Raw genomic sequence first — 20,984 nt, 5'->3', positions numbered from 1 at the left:
CCTGGGCGCACCACTCACTCCACAGGGAACATCCCCGACCCTTTCATCTGTAAGAGCCCCTTGCAGACCTTCCAGTCTACTTCCTCTTCCACGTCCTGTGCTTCCTCCCTGCCTGGCTGACACGAATTCATCCTGAAACCCTCAGCTGTCATCCCTCAGGGGCTCATCCTAGACGAGGATCCCTCCCCCATGACGTAGGCCCTCTTCCCCTGTGTTCCCACATCCCTTGAGACTCTCTCTCTCTGACACTTAGTAGGGCACATCTAAGCTGTTCACCCGCTAAACTGTAAGATCCTTGAAAGCAACCACAGTCTTCCTCATTTCTCTATCCGCGGTGTCTCAGACGGTGCCTGGAGTCTAGAGGACTGGCAGCTTATTACGCTTGTGTAACGAACGCCTGCAACACTTAGGAAGTGCACTCTGAAAAGAGTTATGTCTCCTAGAAAACGTTTCTAGATGCAGCTTTGGATTTGCTAGCCTTTCCTCTTTCTTTCTTTATTAGATTAACGTGACGGCGTCAGGTGGATCGACAGCCCCCCACCGCCCCATTTGTCAGGGGCCTGAGAGTGGGGAGACATGGAGGAGCGTAAGAACGAGGCGACGAATCGGGCTCACATCCTCTTTGACCGGTTCGTGCAGGCCACCACTTGCAAGGGGACACTCAAGGCCTTCCAAGAGCTCTGTGACCACCTGGAACTGAAGCCTAAGGACCACCGCTCCTTTTACCACAAGCTCAAGTCCAAGCTCAACTACTGGAGAGCCAAGGCCCTCTGGGCAAAGCTGGACAAGCGGGGCAGCCACAAAGACTACAAGAAGGGAAAGGCGTGCACTAACACTAAGGTAGGGGCAGCCGCCCAGGCCCTGGGCACTGACCCAAGGACTCAGCTGGAGAAGGAGAGAGCATTGGGTGGAGGTAGCCTGGTGAGGACAAGGCTGCTTAGGCCACAGCCTAGGGAGGCCGTCAAGCTCACACTGCGGCAGAACTTTGTGGATCCACCACCTCTGTTCATTCATTCGACTGTTCTGTGTGCCCCATTCTTATCCTGTGGATTCACATAGGAACATTCGGGGTTTCAGCTACTGAGAACAACCCTGAAGTCAAACACCTTAGGAGTTGTTTGATTTTGCTGAGGCTCTAGTTGAATCTCAGACTGTTAGGAGGATGCAGGCCTCTGAGCAAAGAGGTAGCCAGGCCCTGTCCGTGTCCTGTCTGACCGTGGCAGCCTGGTGCTTGGCAAAGTCATTGTTCCAGACTCAGCCTCTGGTAAGGTGTAGAGTATTTGCCAACTTGGGGATCTTTTTCCCACAGGCTTCAGATCTCTTTTCATCCATTTTCCAGAGGTCGATCTTGATAAGCAAGGGCTTTGTAAACCAAAGTATTTCGTTTGCTTTCTTCACAATCTAGAGAAATAGAGTTTCCATGAAACAGGTAGGCCTGGGCAAAGACCCAAGATGCCCAGTCACCTGTGCAGGGGGAGGCGTGGGGAGCGGAGAAAGGTGATACATTCCTGCTGTCCTCCTTAGTAAGAGCACTTTCTGTGAGAAGTTCGGAAAAGCTAGCAGGGAAATGAAGTTGCAGATGACTTTGTGACTGTTGTTACTGTCCTTTCAAGAGCCTTAACTTGCCCTGTGTTGGTTTGCATTTGGGTAGACATTCATTCATCCACAAAATGCAAGTAATTCAAGTGCACTCTAGAGTTATATATACATACATACATACATACATACATTTATTTATGTATGTATGTATGTATGTATGTATGTATGTATGTATGTATGTATGTATGGCTGGCTGCATTGGAGGGGCTTCCCTGGTGGTACAGGGGTTAAGAATCTGCCTGCCAGTGCAAGGGACATGGGTTTGAGCACTGGTCCGGGAAGATCCCGCATGCCGCGGAGCAACTAAGCCCGTGCGCCACAGCTACTGAGCCTGCGCTCTAGAGCCCGCGCTCCGCAACAAGAGAAGCCACCGCAATGAGAAGCCCGCACACCACAACGAAGAGTAGCCCCGCTCGCTGCAACTAGAGAAAGCCCGTGCACAGCAACGAAGACCCAACACAGCCAAAATTAAAAATATAAATAAATAAATAAATTTATATGGAAAAAAAAAAGAATAAAAGGAATTGGAAGCCAGAAACAGTGCATGTTTTTCTTCTGAACGTGCATGCCAACGAGTTAAGATAAGTGTGCGGTCTCACCCTGAGTACTTCTCTAGAATATGGATCTTCAAGATCATTTCCCTGGATTTTCAGTCTAAAGTTGGTGATTTTAGAACTCTTTTCTGCACATAAAACTTTGGCTCTTGAAAATTACCACCTTGGAGTCTCTCAAGTGGTAGGTACATTCCAGGACCCTAAGATTGCTTGGCTGTGTATTTAATGATCTGTGCCTCTGTGGACAGAGATCTACTTGACTTAGAAAACTTCCAGAAGGTTTTCTCCTGTTTTTGAGAGATGAGATGTGATCTTCATATTGTGTGTTGATGTGAGGACCCAGGTAAATGTGATCTGCAGGTGCCACGTCTGAGTTTCTGTCCAGCACTTACAGTTGAGTCTCCTCCATCCAGAGCGCTCACAGCTTTTCTCTGAAGCCATTGCAGGCACTCTGCTCTGACCCGGATGGGTTTGAAGGTTTCTTGGTCATGGGGAGAATAGCCCTACTGGGGGGCTTTAGGGAATGGTGGTTATGCGCTCAAGAGGTGCTGCCTTCGCCCTGAAAGCAGCTGTGTTTTTCAGTGTCTCATCATTGGAGCTGGCCCCTGCGGTCTCCGCACAGCCATCGATTTATCCTTATTGGGAGCTAAGGTGGTCGTGATTGAGAAACGAGATGCCTTCTCCCGCAACAATGTCTTGCATCTCTGGCCATTCACCATACACGATCTGCGAGGCCTGGGTGCCAAGAAGTTCTATGGCAAGTTCTGTGCTGGAGCCATCGACCACATCAGTAAGTAAAATCAGTTCTCCTGTAGGATCCCACCCCTACCCTCTACTCTTTTTTCAGGAGAAAGAGGCAGGCAGATTACCGGAGGCATTCGTACTCAGAAGCCCAGTGTGTCCTGACATCCTTAGTATCTATTGTGTAGAAAACACACTCAGCTTGGAGTCAAAATACCTGCCCTCCAGTGGTTCTGTAACCTGAGATTCTTAACTGCCAGTGTGTCTCCTATGAAATTAGTTCAGCTTAAGGAATTCTAACATCCTGAGCGCTTACTGAGCACCGGCAGTGGGTGGGATAGGATTGGGGCTGGGATAGGATTGGGGCCAGGCTAGGAAACAGACTGCCAGTTTGGGCTTTGACCCTCTGGTGGCTCTTGGTCCGATGGGAGAAGCATGAGGTATGCAGCTTGCTGTGATGTGCTAGGTGGGTATTCTCCTAATGTGAGAACAAACACTCTGGGGATGGTCCTGGGGAGCCACAGTGATGGAAGAAGCAGACTCCTAGTCTGGCTGTGAATGGCAAGTAGATAGTGGGATCCCTTTGGCCGAGTGGTTCTTGTGAGGTCTGCAGCGTGGAGGGCTCCTGCTCTCCTCCTGTCCCCTCCAAGCTCAGCCTGGGCCTGTGCTCGAGGCAGTAGAAGTTAATGCAGACGGTGCTTTTGTTTGCATGTCGCTCTGAAAGGCGGTTCAGAACAGACTGTTGTCTACATTATGAAGTTGAAGTCTTGTCTGTTGATCATCATTAATGATTGCAGGACAGCCTTATCAAGGAACTGTTGTTCTGAGCTCCTCAGATGTGTCCTGTAAACATTCAGCTACTCAACCCTTTGCTATTTGAAGCAGTTGTGCCAGTTTATCAGACACTGGCCAGCAGATGCCACATTCCCCCGGCAGCAGAAGCACTCTGTGCATCTGTCGGGCTGTAATGGGTAACAGCCATCTGCAGGAATGAAATGTGTGCTGGCAGGGGATTTAACAAGTCTTTGGGGGTGTGACGTGGAATGGTGGAAAGTGGGGGAGATAGCCGAGACGGCTGCGTGGAGGACTAGCACGTATTCCTAGCACATTGGTCGCAGCCTGTAGGCAGTCAGTGTTAACAGTGGACCGAGGTCAGTATATCAGCGGACTTGTCTGCCTTGTGTGTGGCAGGATTTGTCTTGGAGCTGAGAGGGTCCCACATCAGGGCCCAGACTTTCTCTCAGTGTACCTGGGCCCATCCGTGTCTGACACCTGGGAACTAGCCATTGGACACTGAACAAATAAATAAGTCTCACTATGATAATGAGCAAGATTTTCCATTATTTTGAGCCTTAGTTTCTGCAGCTGTAGACCAGTGGTGGGAGGGGAATGGTAAGAGACTAAGGTTGGTTTGAGGGATCCCCTCTCAGCGTGTCAGAGTGTGTGAAGATCAATGAGGGAACAGGCTGAGAGAGAGAGATGCCGTGGGCAATTCAGGCAGCAGGGAAGCCCTTTGTATCCAATTGGAAGCACCCCTGGGGGTGCCTATCTTCTGCCTCCTGTGGTGAGTCCTGTCAGGATCGTAGGTGCTGCTCGATCACTGTGGCTCTGTGTCATGGAGGATGGAAGGGAGAGTCTCCTTCTGTCTCAGAGCTTTCGAGAGGTACGTTTGCGTGTCTCTCTAGAACACCTCTTGCACTGAATTGTATTTGCCCTTGAGAAAGAAAGGAAGACGCTATGGAGCATGGCTCGGAAAAGCCGCCTGCTGTAGGTGGCCTTCAGCATCTGGATAAACTCTGCATTGGTGGACGGGGGGACCGGAGCAGTGATGCTGACTGGTCCTCTCTCCCCGGTGGGCCCTCACTCCTGTAATCTTCCTGTTCACCCAGGTATCCGTCAGCTTCAACTAATACTTTTGAAAGTAGCATTGATCCTAGGCATTGAAATCCATGTCAATGTGGAATTCCAAGGACTCGTGGAGCCTCCTGAGGACCAAGAAAATGAACGTGAGTGAACAAATGAAGGAGGGATAAAAGGGCCTTGAAGAGGTGAGGAAAGATGAGATCCAGGGAGAAGAGAGGAATCTGAGGGTTGTTTTCAGAGCTAGTTAAAGAGGTGTCTCCATTTGCACGGCCTGTGTCTTTGGAGGAACTTTTGACTTAGGAGGAGGCCTCTGACGTAGTATTAGACATTACGGGGGCTTGGATTCGTTATAGGAAGTCGTGTGGTGGGGGCGTTCCTTTGTGAGCCTTCCTTGAGGCTTCTTTCTCTCTTTGGTTTGTACCCCATGCTTTTATGCCTGGTGTGTTTTTGGCGTGGGGTTTTGTACAGTCTGCACACCTGGGTACCTAGAGATGTCTTAGATGTATGAATGGGTCTGGGTGATAACCTTTATTTTGACTTTCGTCCACAGGGATAGGTTGGCGGGCCCTGGTGCACCCTAAAACCCATCCTGTATCAGAATATGAGTTTGAAGTGATCATTGGAGGGGATGGCCGCAGGAACACCTTGGAAGGTACGGGTAGCGCTCCTCTCTCCTTCACCTGCTTCATGTGGAGGAGCCCTGCCAAGAGCTTGTGTCTTCAGAGGCCCCACTCCTGAGAACCCTCACGCGTGCGCTGCCTAGGCTGGGTGAACGGCAGGCCCCACCTTCGCCCCGCCGGCTGGTACTGGGCCACTTCTCCAGGGCACAGGGAGACAAGCCACCCGTGAGCAGGGAACATTGCAGGATTAAACCTAAGTTACTAAAGCAGACGGCGTCCCTTTTTATGAAATGGAACCCCTCGTACTGAGTACTGTTCTGGTCCATCAGATTTCCAGCGGTGTGTTAGTTGTGGGTGACTGACGTCTTTCCTGGATTGTTACAGTCTTTGGGAGGTAAACACCTTATTTCCAGATAGAGGAGAGCTGCCCTGAAATCTTCCCATTGATACCCATCCCCCATATTCCCTAATGTCTTCCTCAGCACCCCTCCTGTGTGACATGATCTTCCTTCTTTAGCCAGCTTTGGCCACCTCTGAAAATTTCTTTCCTTCCAGGATTTCGTCGGAAAGAATTCCGTGGAAAACTGGCCATTGCCATTACAGCAAATTTTATTAACCGAAACACAACAGCAGAAGCCAAAGTGGAAGAGATCAGTGGTGTGGCTTTTATATTCAACCAAAAATTTTTCCAGGAACTGAGGGAAGCCACAGGTTGGTGTCAGTGCCTCCACAGCAGAAAGGATAGAAATTGAACTTCCACCTGTGATCTTTCTCTTAGAGGGTTTGGCCGGGGGGTCGTCACTGTTACTGCTGTGTTGTTTGCCCCTCTGCTCCTGCCTCACTCCCGCGCTCCGTTCTGAGCGTCGTGCTGTCTGTGTCTCTGCCTCCCACTCTGGTGTCCTGTGTCCTCATGGCAGGGATGGGCTGCTCCTCCCGCCCTTCCCCCTGCCTGGCTCTGCATGGTGGTGCCTGACGCCGTCGGCTGTTGGAGGGGAGCTCTGGTTTGTTGAGAACCTGACTGTAGGTGTTGAGTGTGTCTTCTTTTTCCTGAGTTTGTTTGGCTTTGAAGTAAACCACGTGCTAGATAGAAATGAGGTTGTTGTATGATAGCTTGTGAATAGATGGATTCACTTAGACATTTTGCTGCAACAGAAATGTGTGGCAAATTCCACTTACCTATTTTCTGGAAGAACATGGTTTCTTCCCACTGCATCTGTTTTTCAGGTTAATCGAATTAAAGAGCCAGTAGTGCCCTCTGTACTTCCAGGCATCCAGTTGTCTGTCCTGCCCGTGAGAGTCTAGGAGATTCCCCCGCTGCCTTGACGAGCATCGAAGAGGTTTAACCTGAGAACTGACTCAAACCCTCTTACTAGAGGTTAACCTCTCCTTTCTTCCCATCCTTGTGTTTCTGCTTCTGATTGATCGCTGTTGCTCGGATAACAGGGTGTCAGGTGAATGCAGAGCAGTGTGAGGATAACCAGAGCTCCCCCGCTTTTCGTGAACAAATGTGCAGGAAGTGAGGCTCAGGCTCAGGTGCCTTTTCTTACTTTCTCTTCCCCCGTCTGGAGTTCCACGACCCTGGCCTCTGGGGGCCAGGACAGTCTCTCTGGCTGCCCTAACCCACCTTCATCTCAGCAGAGCCCTATGTGCACGTTTGTTCTCTGTTGCAGGGATCGATTTGGAGAACATCGTCTACTACAAAGATGACACACACTATTTTGTTATGACAGCCAAAAAGCAGAGTTTACTGGACAAAGGGGTGATACTGCACGTGAGTCACGGATTTCTTTTAAACCTCTTTTTATGTTGTACTGGGTCATGTGATTACCAAGAGAAAGAATTTTATTGTCTGATGAGTTTTTTCCTGCAAGGGGATGAAAATGAGTGCCTCACTCATCTCCTGGGACCATGTACTTTGTACTCCTCTGATGTATTTTAGTTTAACTTAAAAAAAAATCTTTTATTATGGAAAATTTCAAGCGCGAACAAAAGTGGAGGGACTTGTGTAATGAACCCCGATGTGCCTATCATCCAGCATTAGCAGTTGTCAGCACGTGGCCAGCACTGTCCCAGGAGTACCTCAGCCCACTCACCACTCCCAGTTTGGGCTGTGCAAAGCAAATCTCAGATAGCATTTCATGCATAAATACTCATTTTAATTTCAGGTGATTCTGTTTGTGGTTATGATGAGTTCCATATATGACCGATTATTGGTTGGTTAATAGGTCATCTTTTGGGAGGGGGTTATAGAGGGAAGGGAGTTAGACCAAGAAGCAAAAATTGGTGTTTATGGGAGCCTGAGAACGGTTCTGGTTTTAATGTAGGTACGGTTACAGTGCCTGGATCAGGCTATATTTGGACCTCTTTATGGCCTGACAGGGAGGGCTCTTGTTCACCCAGAGCCAGGGCCAGCTAAGCCTTTTTTCCAGATGACTAATTGTATGACATTCCCTGAGATGATGGTCTCAGAGAACCACAGGTGGATGGTTCCTTAAGGAGAGTTTCTTAAATCTTACTTGCTCTTGTTGGTCTGGATTTGAGAATTAACTGTCCCTGTGTGATGAGTGGAGAGAAGAGGCACCAGATGCGGTGATCCAGGCCTGTGCGGTTCCCAGCGCAGACTGGCGGCTGAATTTCAGGATATCCTTTGTCTTTGCAGGATGATGATGAGTCGGGTGACTTCACTCTGAGTTATGGTGCTGCCTTGTCTGCAGGCGGTGCTGGGGAGCTGGGAGCTGGGAGCTCGTGGGCCTCGTGTCTGTGTCTCAGCCCCGTGGCCCTTTATGCGTGTGAGGAGAACAGGACAGAGCAGTGGGCACAGCCCATTCTGCCAAAAGCATGAGCAAGATATATTTAGTTGGATGCTCTATCAGTGAGAAGTAGCCGGTGAACCCATTGGTACGCCTTGGGGCTAAGCTAAGACTTAGAGCCCGTGGTGGCCACTTACTAAGTGTTGAACAAACAGTTTCCGGGACCAACCTGAGTATTTGTGTTTGGCTTTTACATCTTGTAACGCCAGCGGAAAGTACCATCAGGGGCACTTGGAAAGCTTAGGTCCTGCTTGAGAAGAAAGGCTTGGCTCCTTGTGCCAGAAGCCTCCAAAACAGAAAAGGAGTTTCTCCATTCTTTCTGTGGAGAGCCCTTTTCCTCTCATCATTGTTTTTCTTTGTTGGTGGATTACTATAGGGCCTTTCAGAATCTTGTGTATTGTTTTGAAGACTTCTGTTCCATTTTCAGTGTATTTCTTCCCGGCCCCCAGGACTCCTATTGCCCCCACCTCCTCATCCCTCTGGCCCTGAAGCTTTTAGGTTCTTCCTTTGGGTTCGAGGAGCTATGCAAGGTTGAGTGTCCCGTGTAGGTCCAGCTGCTGCCCAGAAGACGGTGATTGCTGATAGCAGCGTGAACTGTGCATGCTGTTCAGCTTACAGAGCACCGTCACGTTAAATCATGGATTTGGTGTCCAGAGCAACCCCGTGAGGTGGAGTGGACTAGACTGAAGAAGCAGGGACGTGTCCCAAGTAAATGAAGAGCGGGGGCTCTGCTTCTAGGCGGCAAAACCTGTGTTCCTTTAGAAACAGCCTCCCCCCTTTCCTTTTGAATGCGCATAGAAGACTGCTTTTGGAACAGGGAGGGGAAGGCTGCGGAGCTAGGTTCCGTCTGGCACGCGCAGCATGGCTGTGGCCGGCGGGCTCTTGCGCCCCTGCCTGGGCATTTCCATCGAGCCTCTTCTCCCTCTGGAGATAGGACTACGCCGACACGGAGCTCCTGCTGTCCCGGGAGAATGTGGACCAGGAGGCCCTGCTGAGCTATGCCCGGGAGGCGGCCGACTTCTCCACCCAGCAGCAGCTGCCCTCCCTGGACTTCGCCATCAACCACTACGGGCAGCCCGACGTGGCCATGTTCGACTTCACGTGCATGTACGCCTCCGAGAATGCGGCCCTGGTGCGGGAGCACAGTGGCCACCAGCTGCTGGTGGCCCTGGTGGGGGACAGCCTTCTGGAGGTGAGTGCTGAGCAGCGGGAGGTGGCAGTTCAGGTTGGAGGCCTGGCGAGGGGGCATCGCACTGAGGGGCAGCTCTGGGGTCCCAGCTGGGGAGCGAGTGTCTGCGCTGCCATGCGGTCTAGTGTACAGGGGAGGGCCCCAGGCCACGGGGAGCCCAGGCTTGCCGCTGTGGGTGGCAGTTCCGAAGGCTTTGTGACTTGCCCGTCTGCAGGCTGTGAAGTAGGGAAGGGAAGGGCAGGGTCAACAGCAAACTCTTTCTCTCCTCCTTAGTTTAGTTTCCCTCTTTTAAAAGGTAATTCAGGTTAATTCTTTGTTTTCTGTTTCTGTAGCCTTTTTGGCCAATGGGAACAGGAATAGCCCGGGGCTTTCTAGCTGCTATGGACTCGGCCTGGATGGTGCGCAGTTGGTCTCTGGGAAGGAGCCCCTTGGAAGTCCTGGCAGAGAGGTAAGCGGAGGGGCGTCCTTCCGCGGTGACACAGGAGGGTCAGTGGTTTGCTCCTCAGGCAGAGTTCAGAAGGTTTCTCTTTCCTTCTTCATTAATGATGTTTTTATATTTAGGAGAGGGAAAGCAAGATAGGTATTCATAAAATCATAGAAACCTAAAGATTATCTAATCTAAGTGATGTTCTCTTATGCCTTTCAAATCAAATTTGTTACTGATGAATGGTATCTGAATCCTTGTGTAACATTGAAGGATGCTCTCTGATTCCTTTGTGACAGCTACATGAACAAATACTCGATTGGCCCAAAGCTTCATTCGTTTTTTTCCCTAAGATGGCTCTAGTAGCACTTAGTTGTCTTTAACTTCATTCGAAACCATTTTGTTAGATTGTATGTGACAGCTGTCATATCAGCCTGCATTTAAAAAAAGACTTATTGGGACTTCCCTGGTGGCGCAGTGGTTAAGAATCCGCCTGCCAATGCAGGGGACAAGGGTTCTAGCCCTGGTCCGGGAAGATCCCAAACGCCACAGAGCAACTAAGCCTGCGTGCCACAACTACTGAGCCTGTGCTCCAGAGCCCTCGAGCCACAACTACTGAGCCCGCGTGCCACAACTACTGAAGCCTGTGCACCTAGAGCCCGTGCTCCACCACAAGAGAAGCCACCACAATGAAAAGCCCACGCACTGCAACAAAGAGTAGCCCCCGCTCGCCAGAACTAGAGAAAGCCTGCGCGCAGCAACGAAGACCCAGCGCAGCCAAAAATAAATAAGTAAATAAAATAAAATTTTAAAATTAAAAAAAAAAGACATCAAAATTGGTGAATTTTTGTGTAGCCCTTTTAATATTGAAGATGGAAGAAAAAAGTAACATTTTCAGCATATTATGCTTTATCATTTCTAGAAAGGTAAAAACACAACTGAAGCACAAAAAAAGATTTGTGCAGTGTATGGAGAAGGTGCTGTGACTGATTGAACATGTCAGAGGTGGTTTGCAAAGTTTTGTGCTGGAGATTTCTCGCTGGACGATGCTCCACAATTGGGTAGACCAGTTGAAGTTGATAGTGATCAAATCGAGACATTAATTGATAACAATGTTACACCACGAGGGAGATAGCCAACATACTCAAAATATCCAAATCAAGCACTGAAAATCATTTGCTCCAGCTTGGTTATGTTAATCGCTTTGATGTTTGGTTTCCACATAAGTTAAGCGAAAAAAACCTTCTTGACCATATTTCCTCATGTGTTTCTCTACTTAAACGTAGCAAAAAATTCCGTTTTTAAAACAAATTGTGACGGGCGATGAGAAGTGGTTTACTGTCCAATAATGTGGAGCAGAAGAGATTGTGGGGCAAGCGAAAAGAACCACCACCAACCACATCAAAGGCTGGTCTTCATCCAAAGAAGTTGATGTTGTGTATATGGTGGGATTGGAAGGGAGTCCTCTACCATGAGCTCCTTCTGGAAAACCAAACGATTAATTCCAACAAGTACTGCTCCCAATTAGACCAACTGAAAGTGGCACTCGACGAAAAGCGTCTGGAATTAGTCAACAGAAAACGCATAATCTTCCATCAGGATAACGCAAGACCACATGTTTCTTTGATGACCAGGCGAAAAGTGTTACAGCTTAGCTGAGAAGTTCTGATTCATCTGCTATATTCACTAGACATTGCACCTTTGGATTTCCATTTATTTCGGTCTTTACAAAATTCTCTTAATGGAAAAAATTTCAGTTCCCTGGAAGACTGTAAAAGGCACCTGGAACAGTTGTTTGCTCAAAAAGATAAAAAGTTTTGGGAAGGTGGAATTATGAAGTTATCTGAAAAATGGCAGAAGGTAGTGGAACAAAGGGTAAATACATTGTTCAATAAATTTCTTGGTGAAAATGAAAAATGTGTCTTTAGTTTTTACTTAAAAACCAAAGGCACTTTTTGGCCAACCCAATACATGAAAATAGTGCATTTAATCTTCCTGTCCTTAAACTAGAGAGACTTGTACTAATGAAATCAGTGTGGTAGCAGGGGATGTACTAACATAGGAGAAGAAATTAAAAGTGACTTCGAATCCAAAGGAAAACAACAAAGTGCTTATGAACATTGACTCTCAACTGTCAGACATTGTGAAGCAGATAATTGCAGATGCGGTAAGGTCTCAGATTCGCTTGCTAATAAAGAACAAGTGCCTTGACCAGAACTAGAGAAAGAGGACTTGCTGGATGAAATTAGTGGTCGATACCATTTTTTAAGTCTGTTACCTAAGGTACTCTGGGTAAATTTGGTGGCAAGTTTTTTTCATCAGTGATTTTCTTAAAAATTAAACATTGGCCTACTTGCTAAAACAGCACAGCAGTAAAGTAGAGTGAGGCTTGGCTCCCTGCCCACAGCAGTGGACTTGCCCTTCTCCTTGGCCCCTAACAGTCCGGTGCCTGTGGGATCGTTGAGATGGTGGGGATGGGAAGCCAGGGCTGATGTGGGGTTGGAGGCAACCCGTCAAGGAGGATTTGTCCCACCCTGGACTGTCAGAAAATAGAAATATTATCAAAGGAGAGGGAGGAGCTTCTGGTGCTGTCACTGCTCTGAGCGCACTGTTGTTCATTGTTGCAGGGAAAGCATTTATAGGTTGCTGCCTCAGACCACCCCCGAGAATGTGAGCAAGAACTTCAGCCAGTACAGCATAGACCCCGTCACCAGATACCCCAACATGAACGTCAACTTCCTCCGGCCAAGCCAGGTAAGCGCCCCTGGCCCGTCATCCGTGTCCCGGCCATGGTCAGGACCAGTCAGACTCTGTGAATACAGGCGCACACAGCATTCCTTCACAATCCAAGCAGCCGTCTTCCTGAGTTGGCTGAGGGAGGCCTCTTCCATCAGCAGACTGATCAGCTAGGGCAGTGGGTTGTCTGGTGACCGGAGGGCTCTGTCCCGTCTCCTGGTTCCCGTGGACAGTGCAGGAGCTCAGCCCTCGTTCTCTAGTCAGGACGTGCAGCAAGCGCCTGCGTCACTGCCACCAGTCACCGTGACCCAGGGGCCGCCGCTCACCTTCCCTGAACTTGTTTCCCCATCTGTACCATGGAGGCCACCATCCCTGCTGCTCCCAGGATCGTTGTGCAGGCAGACAGCACTGGTCACTTGGGAGAACGTGGAAAGATAAGACCCTCCGCAAGTAAAAGATACTGCCGGCCAACTCAGAATGTCTAAAGCCTTGTTACTGCACTGAGATAACATTTTACAAAGCATAATAATCCCAGGGAGCCCAACAATGCTGAGAAAGCAGCCCATTCAAAGTATTTGCCTGTGTTCTAGAGTAATTTTTTATTCACTTGACATCTAGGCCTCTGTGTTTGTGGGGGAAACCCGCTGTCACTGGGCAGTAGTAATGGCCCAGCAGAGACTGTGCGAGGGCCCTCCGTGGCTGTCTCTGAGCACAGGTTCTTACAGTTCCCATGCATTTGTGTGTACGTGACCCACCGTATCCCAGAAAGGATTAAGGTTGGCGTTACACCTTCTGACTACACTTTCCCCAGCCTTCCACTTCAGTCAGTGTGCTCTCAGTTGGGAATTCATTACTTGGTATGTGATTTTCCTTCTTTACAACTTGTAAACTTCCTGCCAGGTGCGCCATCTGTATGATACTGGAGAAACAAAAGATATTCATCTAGAGATGGAGAACCTCGTGAATTCCCGAACTACCCCAAAATTGGCCCGCAATGGTGAGTCCTGGTACTGGCCTTTCCGCCGTCGAGAACGTTCTGTGTAATTGGCTGAGCTGTTGGTGCGCACAGTACTGGCTCTCATGTACATGGTTCTCACCGGAGGGGGTTTGCCCCCAGGGGACGTTGGGTCGTGTCTGGAGACGTTTTTGGGTGTCAGGACTGGGAGGGTTACAACTGCTCTGCGCCTTGTGGTACATAAGTCAGCCCTACAGTGAAGGATCAACTGCCTAAAGCAGCACTGCTGTCAAGGCTGGGAAACCTGGTCTAAGGTGTCGTGAGGGTGTAAAGAGAAATCGGATACGGCGCTGTTGAGAGGGCGGGGGTGCGGACTTGGGAGCACACACGCAAACCAAGGTTTTGAGGGAAGGCTTTACAGAAGAAGCAGTGGCCTCTTAGCTGAGGACCACGACGGCTGCAGGACACAGTGATGGAGGCGGAGCCTGTGCGGTGTAGGCCCCTGAAGAGTTCTTTAAAAAGAGAGGGACCAGCCAGCTGCAGGTGAGCTGGGACAGAGAAGGTAGTTTAGAAGTGCTCCAGTGGTCAGGCTGGCCCGTCCGGTGTTGATGCCGCGGATGAGGGAGACCGCGTCCAGTCCAGCTGTGCCCGTCCGTGAAGCGTGTGGCTTGACAGCATACGTAGCGTCTCTGAACTTGGGTTTCCGTGTGTGCAAAGTGGGGGTAACCATGCCCACCTCACGCTGGCTGCGAGGACTCGGGGGCGTGTCGCGGTGTTCGCTGCAGCACCTGGCGTGCAGCGGGGCATTAGAAGTGGCTGCCGAGAGCATAAGGAGCCAGAAGCACTGGCAGAGTCTGAACAAGGACTCGGGGCTGAGAAGATTTGAGCTCTGTCATGGGCATCTTGAATTTGACGTGCTGTTGGGATATCAAGGCAGATGTGACCACCAACAGGCAGCTGGAAACATTTTCATCTCCCTCCACTGGGGTGTCATCTCCTTGAAAGCAGAGAGTGTGTCTTTTATTTATTTATTTTTGGCCGCGCCGCACAGCTCGCGGGATCTTAGTTCCCCGACCAGGGATTGAACCTGGGCCCTAGGCAGTGAGAGCGTGGAGTCCTAACCACTGGACCACCAGGGAAGTGCCCAGAGAATGTGTCTTTGTTCACTGTTATTCTAGAACCTGGAATGTTGAAGTCGTCCAGTACATATTGGATCAGTGGATACACAGACTTGGGAGACATCTGAATGAAGTGAATTTCTGAAGCCAGGATGACACCATCAGTAGTTCTCTGTGTCATTTCAGGATACATTTTCCCTGAAAAACTGAAGTGAAACGGGACTTTTAGATACGCAGTTTTTATTTTGTTATGTTCACAAATTTGTTACGTACAAATGGCTTAGTATAAGGTTAAGTGTTTTCAGCTGCTTAAGGTAAGGAACAGACTTTCTTGGACACAAATAGGAGTTCACAGATTTCTTCTAAATGTTCTATATCAGAGCTCTTCTGATGTGATCATGAAAAACGGTTTTTTATAAAGACTGTTCGTGTTTTAGAAGACACATCAGTGACTGGAAAACGTCCCAGTATGTGTGTCTATGTGTTGAGTTTTTCAAGATGTGACCACTTATCATACTGAGTGCCAAGCCTGGCCTGGCGTCCTTGGCCTTGCGTGTGCGGTCCTGCAAAGTTTCTTCACTTGGCAGATTGCTCGGTACCTTGGAAAGTGTGAGAGCAAGTGTTTAACGTGCTGCTAGGTGGAATGGAACGTTTCTTCTCGGGTGCTCCCAATGTTACTTTGAAGAGAAGGCGTTTCCTCCGCCACCTGCCAGACAGCTCTCCAGGGAAATCTTAGAGCCATCACGTGTGAGGGTGACAGCTCAGCAGGTGGCACCCTTCCCTGTACATCCCTGTCCTGGAGAGCGGCTAGCACCCTGGGCTTCAGCGTGAGAGGATCCATAGCATCCACTTGTGATCTGTCATTCTCTTGGGGCATGGACGTTGACCTCAGAGTCTGGATAAATTGGTAGTTTCTTGTGTACCATAAATTCCATGGGAATTCCCTGGCAGTCCAGTGGTTAGGACTCTGCAACTTCATTGCTTTGGGCCCGGGTTTGATCCCTGGTTGGGGAACTAAGATCCCACAAGCCGCGCCGCACAGCCAAAAAAAAAAAAATTAAATTAAACTCCACTCTTATGATACCAGTTAAATAACTTCTTACTTTTGAAAACCAGTGACGACTATTTTGTCCTTGCCTTCAGTATTTTTTCAACCTGGTTATGTGGATTCTCTATCAAAGCTACCAGGTGACCACACTTCCAATAAAAACATTGTTGTTGTTTTAGAGTCTGTGGCTCGTTCCAGCAAACTGCTGGGTTGGTGCCAGCGGCAGACAGATGGCTACGCTGGGGTGAACGTGACGGACCTCACCATGTCGTGGAAGAGCGGCCTGGCCCTGTGTGCCATCATCCACAGATACCGCCCTGATCTGATGTGAGTCCACACTCTGCTTCATCTGTATTCCCACAGGACTTGCGAGTGTGCCCTGCTTCCAAGGGGCCAAACTCTGTACCTTTTCCTAGAACGAGATATATATAAGATACTTCTGGAAGTCAGTCACTAATTTTGATTTATAGTTATATTTAAAACTGTGTCTGTTAGGCATTATGTAGCTCAACCCAGGAATTATTAGCTGTTTGTAAAGTCTCAGCACTCAAAACGTGGAAAACTGGTTATAACACCCCCAGGCCTGTTAACATCACATGAAGGAAAACTCTGTTTCTTGGCCCCAGGCTGAGCTCTGTGTTCAGCCAGCTCTGCTGGTCACGAGGAAAGCCTGGCCGGAGTGTGGGCTGAAGGCACGCGTGTCACTACCAGCAAAGCACTTCCTCCATTCACCGGGGCTTGTCAGCATTGTCTCTTGTCTCTTGCACTTTTTGCAAGCATGCTCTGTTACGCCCCTGACACTCAGGTGGCCGTACACACCTTTGCGGTGACATTTCCTCTTTTGGTCATTCTCTACTCACCTAAATGCAGACTAGTATGACAGGATGACCCAGGTCAGCTGTGGTGACCGGTGCACCCAGATTTCCCCGTAGGCATTTGTTACCATGGAAGCCAAACAAGAAGATTCAGAAACAAGCAGAGCATGTGGCGTTATTTTGGCTAGCTGTCCTTTCATCATCAGGTCCACTTAGGGGCCCGTTTTTGTTTATTTGTTTTGTTCTAATGATTACTTAAGGAATCCTGAAAGATCTGGCTCTCTTTTATGTTAATAAAAGAAAGGGGCCTCACCTAGTGCTTAGGAGTGGGGGTGCTGACGTGCTTGATAAGCGGAAGTGGCCTCTGTGCCCCTGTCCCTTAGCTCACGGCGAGACTGGTGAAAACTGAGTTGAAGTAGGGCTTATTGACCCCTCCGGGGGGCAGGGGGCAGCCTGAGAACGACTGCGGTGGGTGACACAGAAGTGCTCAGGAGAAGGGCCAGGCAAGTCAGTCCTAGTCCAGAGGGAGGGCAGGACAGAAGGGGGAGGGCAGGAGTCCCTGAAGGGAGCCTGGCGCGGAGGGGACACGCTCCTGTGGAATGGACCGAAGGCTGCGGGGGGCCCGGGCGTTTCCTCCTGACGGTGCACAGAGCCGTGAGTAGCTAATTTGGCACCGTTTAAGCTGCCGTGATGTCACTCAGGAAGAGCCCCCCCACACCCACTGTTTAGTAGGCTTAACATACAGAGTAAAGGAGTTTAAAAAATGAAAAACGGTTGCGGAGTCAGCAGGTTAACACAAAGTAAGGCCTGCCCAGTTAATCTGAAATCACCTAAAGAAGGATGCTGTCAGTCTTTACTTGATTGAATAGCAAGAAGCCTGAAACCCAGTGGGAAATGTTTGTTAATCTAAATACTTAGGAAAACTCAGGAAATTTAGCAGTGGAGAAATCTTTGGAGGAAAGTTTTGGAATTTCCCTTTTAATTAGAGGGGAAGGCTGAGTAAGATTCACCAGAGCTGATGTAGTACATCAACAGCTTGTCAGCTCCAGAGGACACAGGGGGTGATGGTTCCAGGCCTTTAGACACAGCCTGATCCAAATAGGACCTTTATTGTTATTGAGCATGCGTTTAATACATGCAGACCACACACGGGGCACAGGAGAAACTTATCAAAAACAATTCCTTTTCTGGAGCTTACATTTTAGCAAGAACTTTACGTTATTGATAAAATGTTATGTTTTCCAACTTTTCCCCTCTTTTCTCTTATGGGTAGATTGTTAATCCTGTCTTCTCTCTGAGGATGATTTGCATTTCATTAGTAAAAGGAGGGAGACAGAAGTGAGAGAGACAGGTTTGCTCTCCGATTTCAGTGAGGCCTGCACCCTGGATTTTAGCTGAAAGACCAAGAAATAGTGGTGACTCTGTGATACCGTGTTTTCTGGTCTGGGGACAAGCAGCCCATCTTGACATGTTTTCCTCGTCCTGTTTCTCAGAGATTTTGATTCTTTGGATGAGCAAAATGTGGAGAAGAATAACCAGCTGGCCTTTGATATTGCTGAGAAGGAGCTGGGCATCTCTCCCATCATGACGGGCAGAGAGATGGCCTCGGTGGGGGAGCCGGACAAGCTGTCCATGGTGATGTACCTGACCCAGTTCTACGAGATGTTCAGGGACTCGCTCCCCTCCCGAGGTAAGGGCCCCCCAGGGGTGCTGCCGTGTGGTTCCCCTGCCTCTCCTTCCCCCGTGCCCCTTCTTCCAGCAGACCCGCTTCTCTGCACTGTTGTCAGCCCCTCGTTCTGACCCAGGTCTTGCTCAGCAAACCTGCAGTTGCGGAGGCCGTGAGCATTCCCGTCTAGAACCTTGTCCTTGACTCCACCACCCTCGTTCCCTTTCTCTCAGAATCAGACTTTTTGAAAAGGTGCTTTTGCTGTGGCCTGGACTTCCTCACTGCCTAATCTCTGTGACACTTTGCAACCTGGCCAGAACTGTTGTCCGTGGTCGTGAAGAATCACCAGGTGCATATTCTTCCCTCCTCTCTCACCTCTCAGGTACCCAGCTGTTCTGCGTTGTTCAGCACTTGGAATGACGTCGTTTCTCTTGAAATTCTCTCTTCCTCTTGACTTCTGTGATCCCGGACTATACTTGCTTTGTTCTCTTCCTTCTGTTAACTGTTTCTTTGGCTTCTCTTTCTTCTCCTACCTTTTAGTGTTTCCAAAAATCTTCCCTTGGCCCTCAGGCTGTCAGAAAACAGACTGAGTAAGCATCATGATGCTTACAAGTGTTGACCACGGTACCTGACCTGGTTTACATCCCATTGCCTCCACCTAAAGTCACTAAACTTCCCTGTGCCTCAGTTTCCCCATCTGTAAAGTGGGATAATATGTACATGGCTAGATTGTAATACGCTAAGAAGAGTGTTTGGCGAATGGAAGCACTTAAACAAATGTTAGCAATGTATTATTAGCTTCAATTATTATTTAAACATTACTATTGTTACTAATAAAACAGTGGAACCCACAGAGTTTAGGTACCATTCTCCAGTGCTTCTAGCCCATGTACTTGTAGACATCTGTGGCTTTCTCTCATTAGAGATGCAGTTCTTACAACAGACATGCACAACTCTGACATCAACAAGCACACCCTGAACCCATGACCCGAGTCCCGTCTCCTCCCCCACGATGCCCCTCCCTTTCTCTCCCGACCTGAACTTTTCATCTTGAAGTGAGGCTTCGGCACTCTGTTGTAACCAGCAAGCACAGGCAGATTGCAGCGTCTGAAAAGCAAAAGTGGAGGTTTTTGTGACTGAAGTGGATTGGGGCAAGCGTTGGTTTTGTTTGTATGGATGGAGAAGAGAAGACCCAGCGTCCAGGGCTCCGTGTGCATTTTCTCTGTGGAGTTCCTACCGGGTTCAGAGCGTACGAACCCTCAGAGCTTCCTGAGGTTCCGAGAGCCTCCTGCAAAGAGGCGCCCTCAGGGCCGTCCTTGGACACTGCTGGTTTCTGCCCACAGACGCCTTGGACCTGAATGCTGAGGAGAGGGCCGTCCTGGTAGCCAGCACTAAATCCCCCATCTCCTTCCTGAGCAAGCTGGGGCAGACCATTTCTCGGAAGCGCTCTCCCAAGGTAAGTGGAAGGGTTTTTCCTCCAGCTGCAGAACTAATGGCACAGTGCAGTGACTAGAGGAATGCGGTTTCCCTCTGCTCTTGGTGCAGGACAAAAAGGAAAAGGACTTGGACGGTGCTGGGAAGAGGAGAAAGACCAGCCAGTCGGAAGAGGTGAGAAATATCTGGAATTTGCCAGAATGATTGTACTGAATCGTCCTCCTTGGCTGAAACGCTTAATTCCCAAATCGGTATTGCTAGATCTTTTCAGTTCACTCTTTGTGAGAATTGTTGTGCACAGATGCTTTCTGTGGCCTTTTGCCTTTGTTTAATTTTTTGGAGAGCATCCAGGGAACACACACGTGTTCTGGGCCTTCCTGTCTCTTTGGAATCCCATGTGTGGTGGAAGGCAGCAGCTTTCCTGGGATGTGACCACACCAGCAAGAGCCCGAGTACCTCTTCATGCTGCCCCTGGGCCCGAGGCCATCTTGAGATTTGAACCTTGAGGAGAGCCACTGAGCTCGACCTAAAGCAGGGACAAGCTGCTGTGCCAGGCCCTGGGGTGTGGGCAGGGGCTCCTCTAACCGAGGCTGGCTCTCGATACCCCTGTTCACCAGGAGGACGCGCCCCGGGGCTACAGAGGAGGAAGACCTACGCTGGTGAGCACCCTGAGCGACCGGAGGGTGGATGTGGCCCTTGGCAACCAGAACAAGGTGAAGTACATGGCGACCCAGCTGCTGGCCAAGTTTGAGGAGAACGCACCTGCGCAGTCCACAGGCGTGAGGAGACAGGTAAGCCTGGCTCACACCTCGCCTGCCCGGACCTGGGCTGGCCACAGAGGAAGGGGGGTTAGTGAGTGAGACGGGGAACTTCCCGGTCCTGAGGGCTCAGGGCTCGAGACTGGCGTCTGCATGGGGCAGGGACGAGGGTTCCTGTCCTCACCAGCCAGGCCCACCCAAGTATCTTTAGAACGGGGTGTCCAGATCTGTGTACGTAGGTGTGTGTTCACGTACATGCATATGTAAGTAATATAAGAGGTACCCGCTTATTGAGGAAAATGCTGGAAAGTGTAATTAAGGCCCCTATAATTCTGTTAATATTTTTCTTTCTGGTCTTTTTTTAGTGCATTCTTATTTTCATGGTTGAGGTCATTCTTAATGTACGCTTTCCTGTTCTGCTTTCTTCACATAACTTTAGGCGTATTTCCATGTTCCAAACTCTTTATAAGCCTCTTCCAAAGTGTGTGCTCCATGCTTTTCTTAACTATTCCTCTGGTGCTGGATGTTTAGTTGTTTCTCATCTTTGATGAAGGGCAGAGAGGTAGACGCTCTTGTGTGTTGCACATGGTTTTCCTAGACTGTCCTTGAACTAGGTCACGAGTGTGAGTGCTGTAAAGGTTCTCCGTGGACTGT

General features: G+C 49.4%; 1 protein-coding gene across 1 annotated transcript in view; it reads left to right on the top strand.

The window, feature by feature from the left end:
• Positions 1-576: 576 nt before the first annotated feature.
• Positions 577-20,984, top strand: part of MICAL3 (microtubule associated monooxygenase, calponin and LIM domain containing 3) — a gene marked incomplete at both ends in the record, with an annotated part of 97,127 nt that continues 76,719 nt past the window's right edge. Inside the window, 15 exons of the mRNA XM_079715002.1 lie at positions 577-840; positions 2,736-2,943; positions 4,784-4,900; positions 5,308-5,409; positions 5,933-6,088; positions 7,048-7,148; positions 9,122-9,379; positions 9,709-9,824; positions 12,428-12,554; positions 13,437-13,533; positions 15,837-15,984; positions 17,966-18,162; positions 19,482-19,594; positions 19,684-19,746; positions 20,190-20,363. Coding sequence (XP_079571128.1) covers positions 577-840; positions 2,736-2,943; positions 4,784-4,900; positions 5,308-5,409; positions 5,933-6,088; positions 7,048-7,148; positions 9,122-9,379; positions 9,709-9,824; positions 12,428-12,554; positions 13,437-13,533; positions 15,837-15,984; positions 17,966-18,162; positions 19,482-19,594; positions 19,684-19,746; positions 20,190-20,363 — 2,241 coding nt within the window. The remainder of the gene's footprint in view (positions 841-2,735; positions 2,944-4,783; positions 4,901-5,307; positions 5,410-5,932; positions 6,089-7,047; positions 7,149-9,121; positions 9,380-9,708; positions 9,825-12,427; positions 12,555-13,436; positions 13,534-15,836; positions 15,985-17,965; positions 18,163-19,481; positions 19,595-19,683; positions 19,747-20,189; positions 20,364-20,984) is intronic.

This window comes from Hyperoodon ampullatus, assembly GCF_949752795.1.
Source record: "Hyperoodon ampullatus genome assembly, chromosome: 11".
NCBI classification, from domain to species: domain Eukaryota; kingdom Metazoa; phylum Chordata; class Mammalia; order Artiodactyla; family Ziphiidae; genus Hyperoodon; species Hyperoodon ampullatus.
This window is presented reverse-complemented; position numbering and strand designations above follow the sequence as displayed.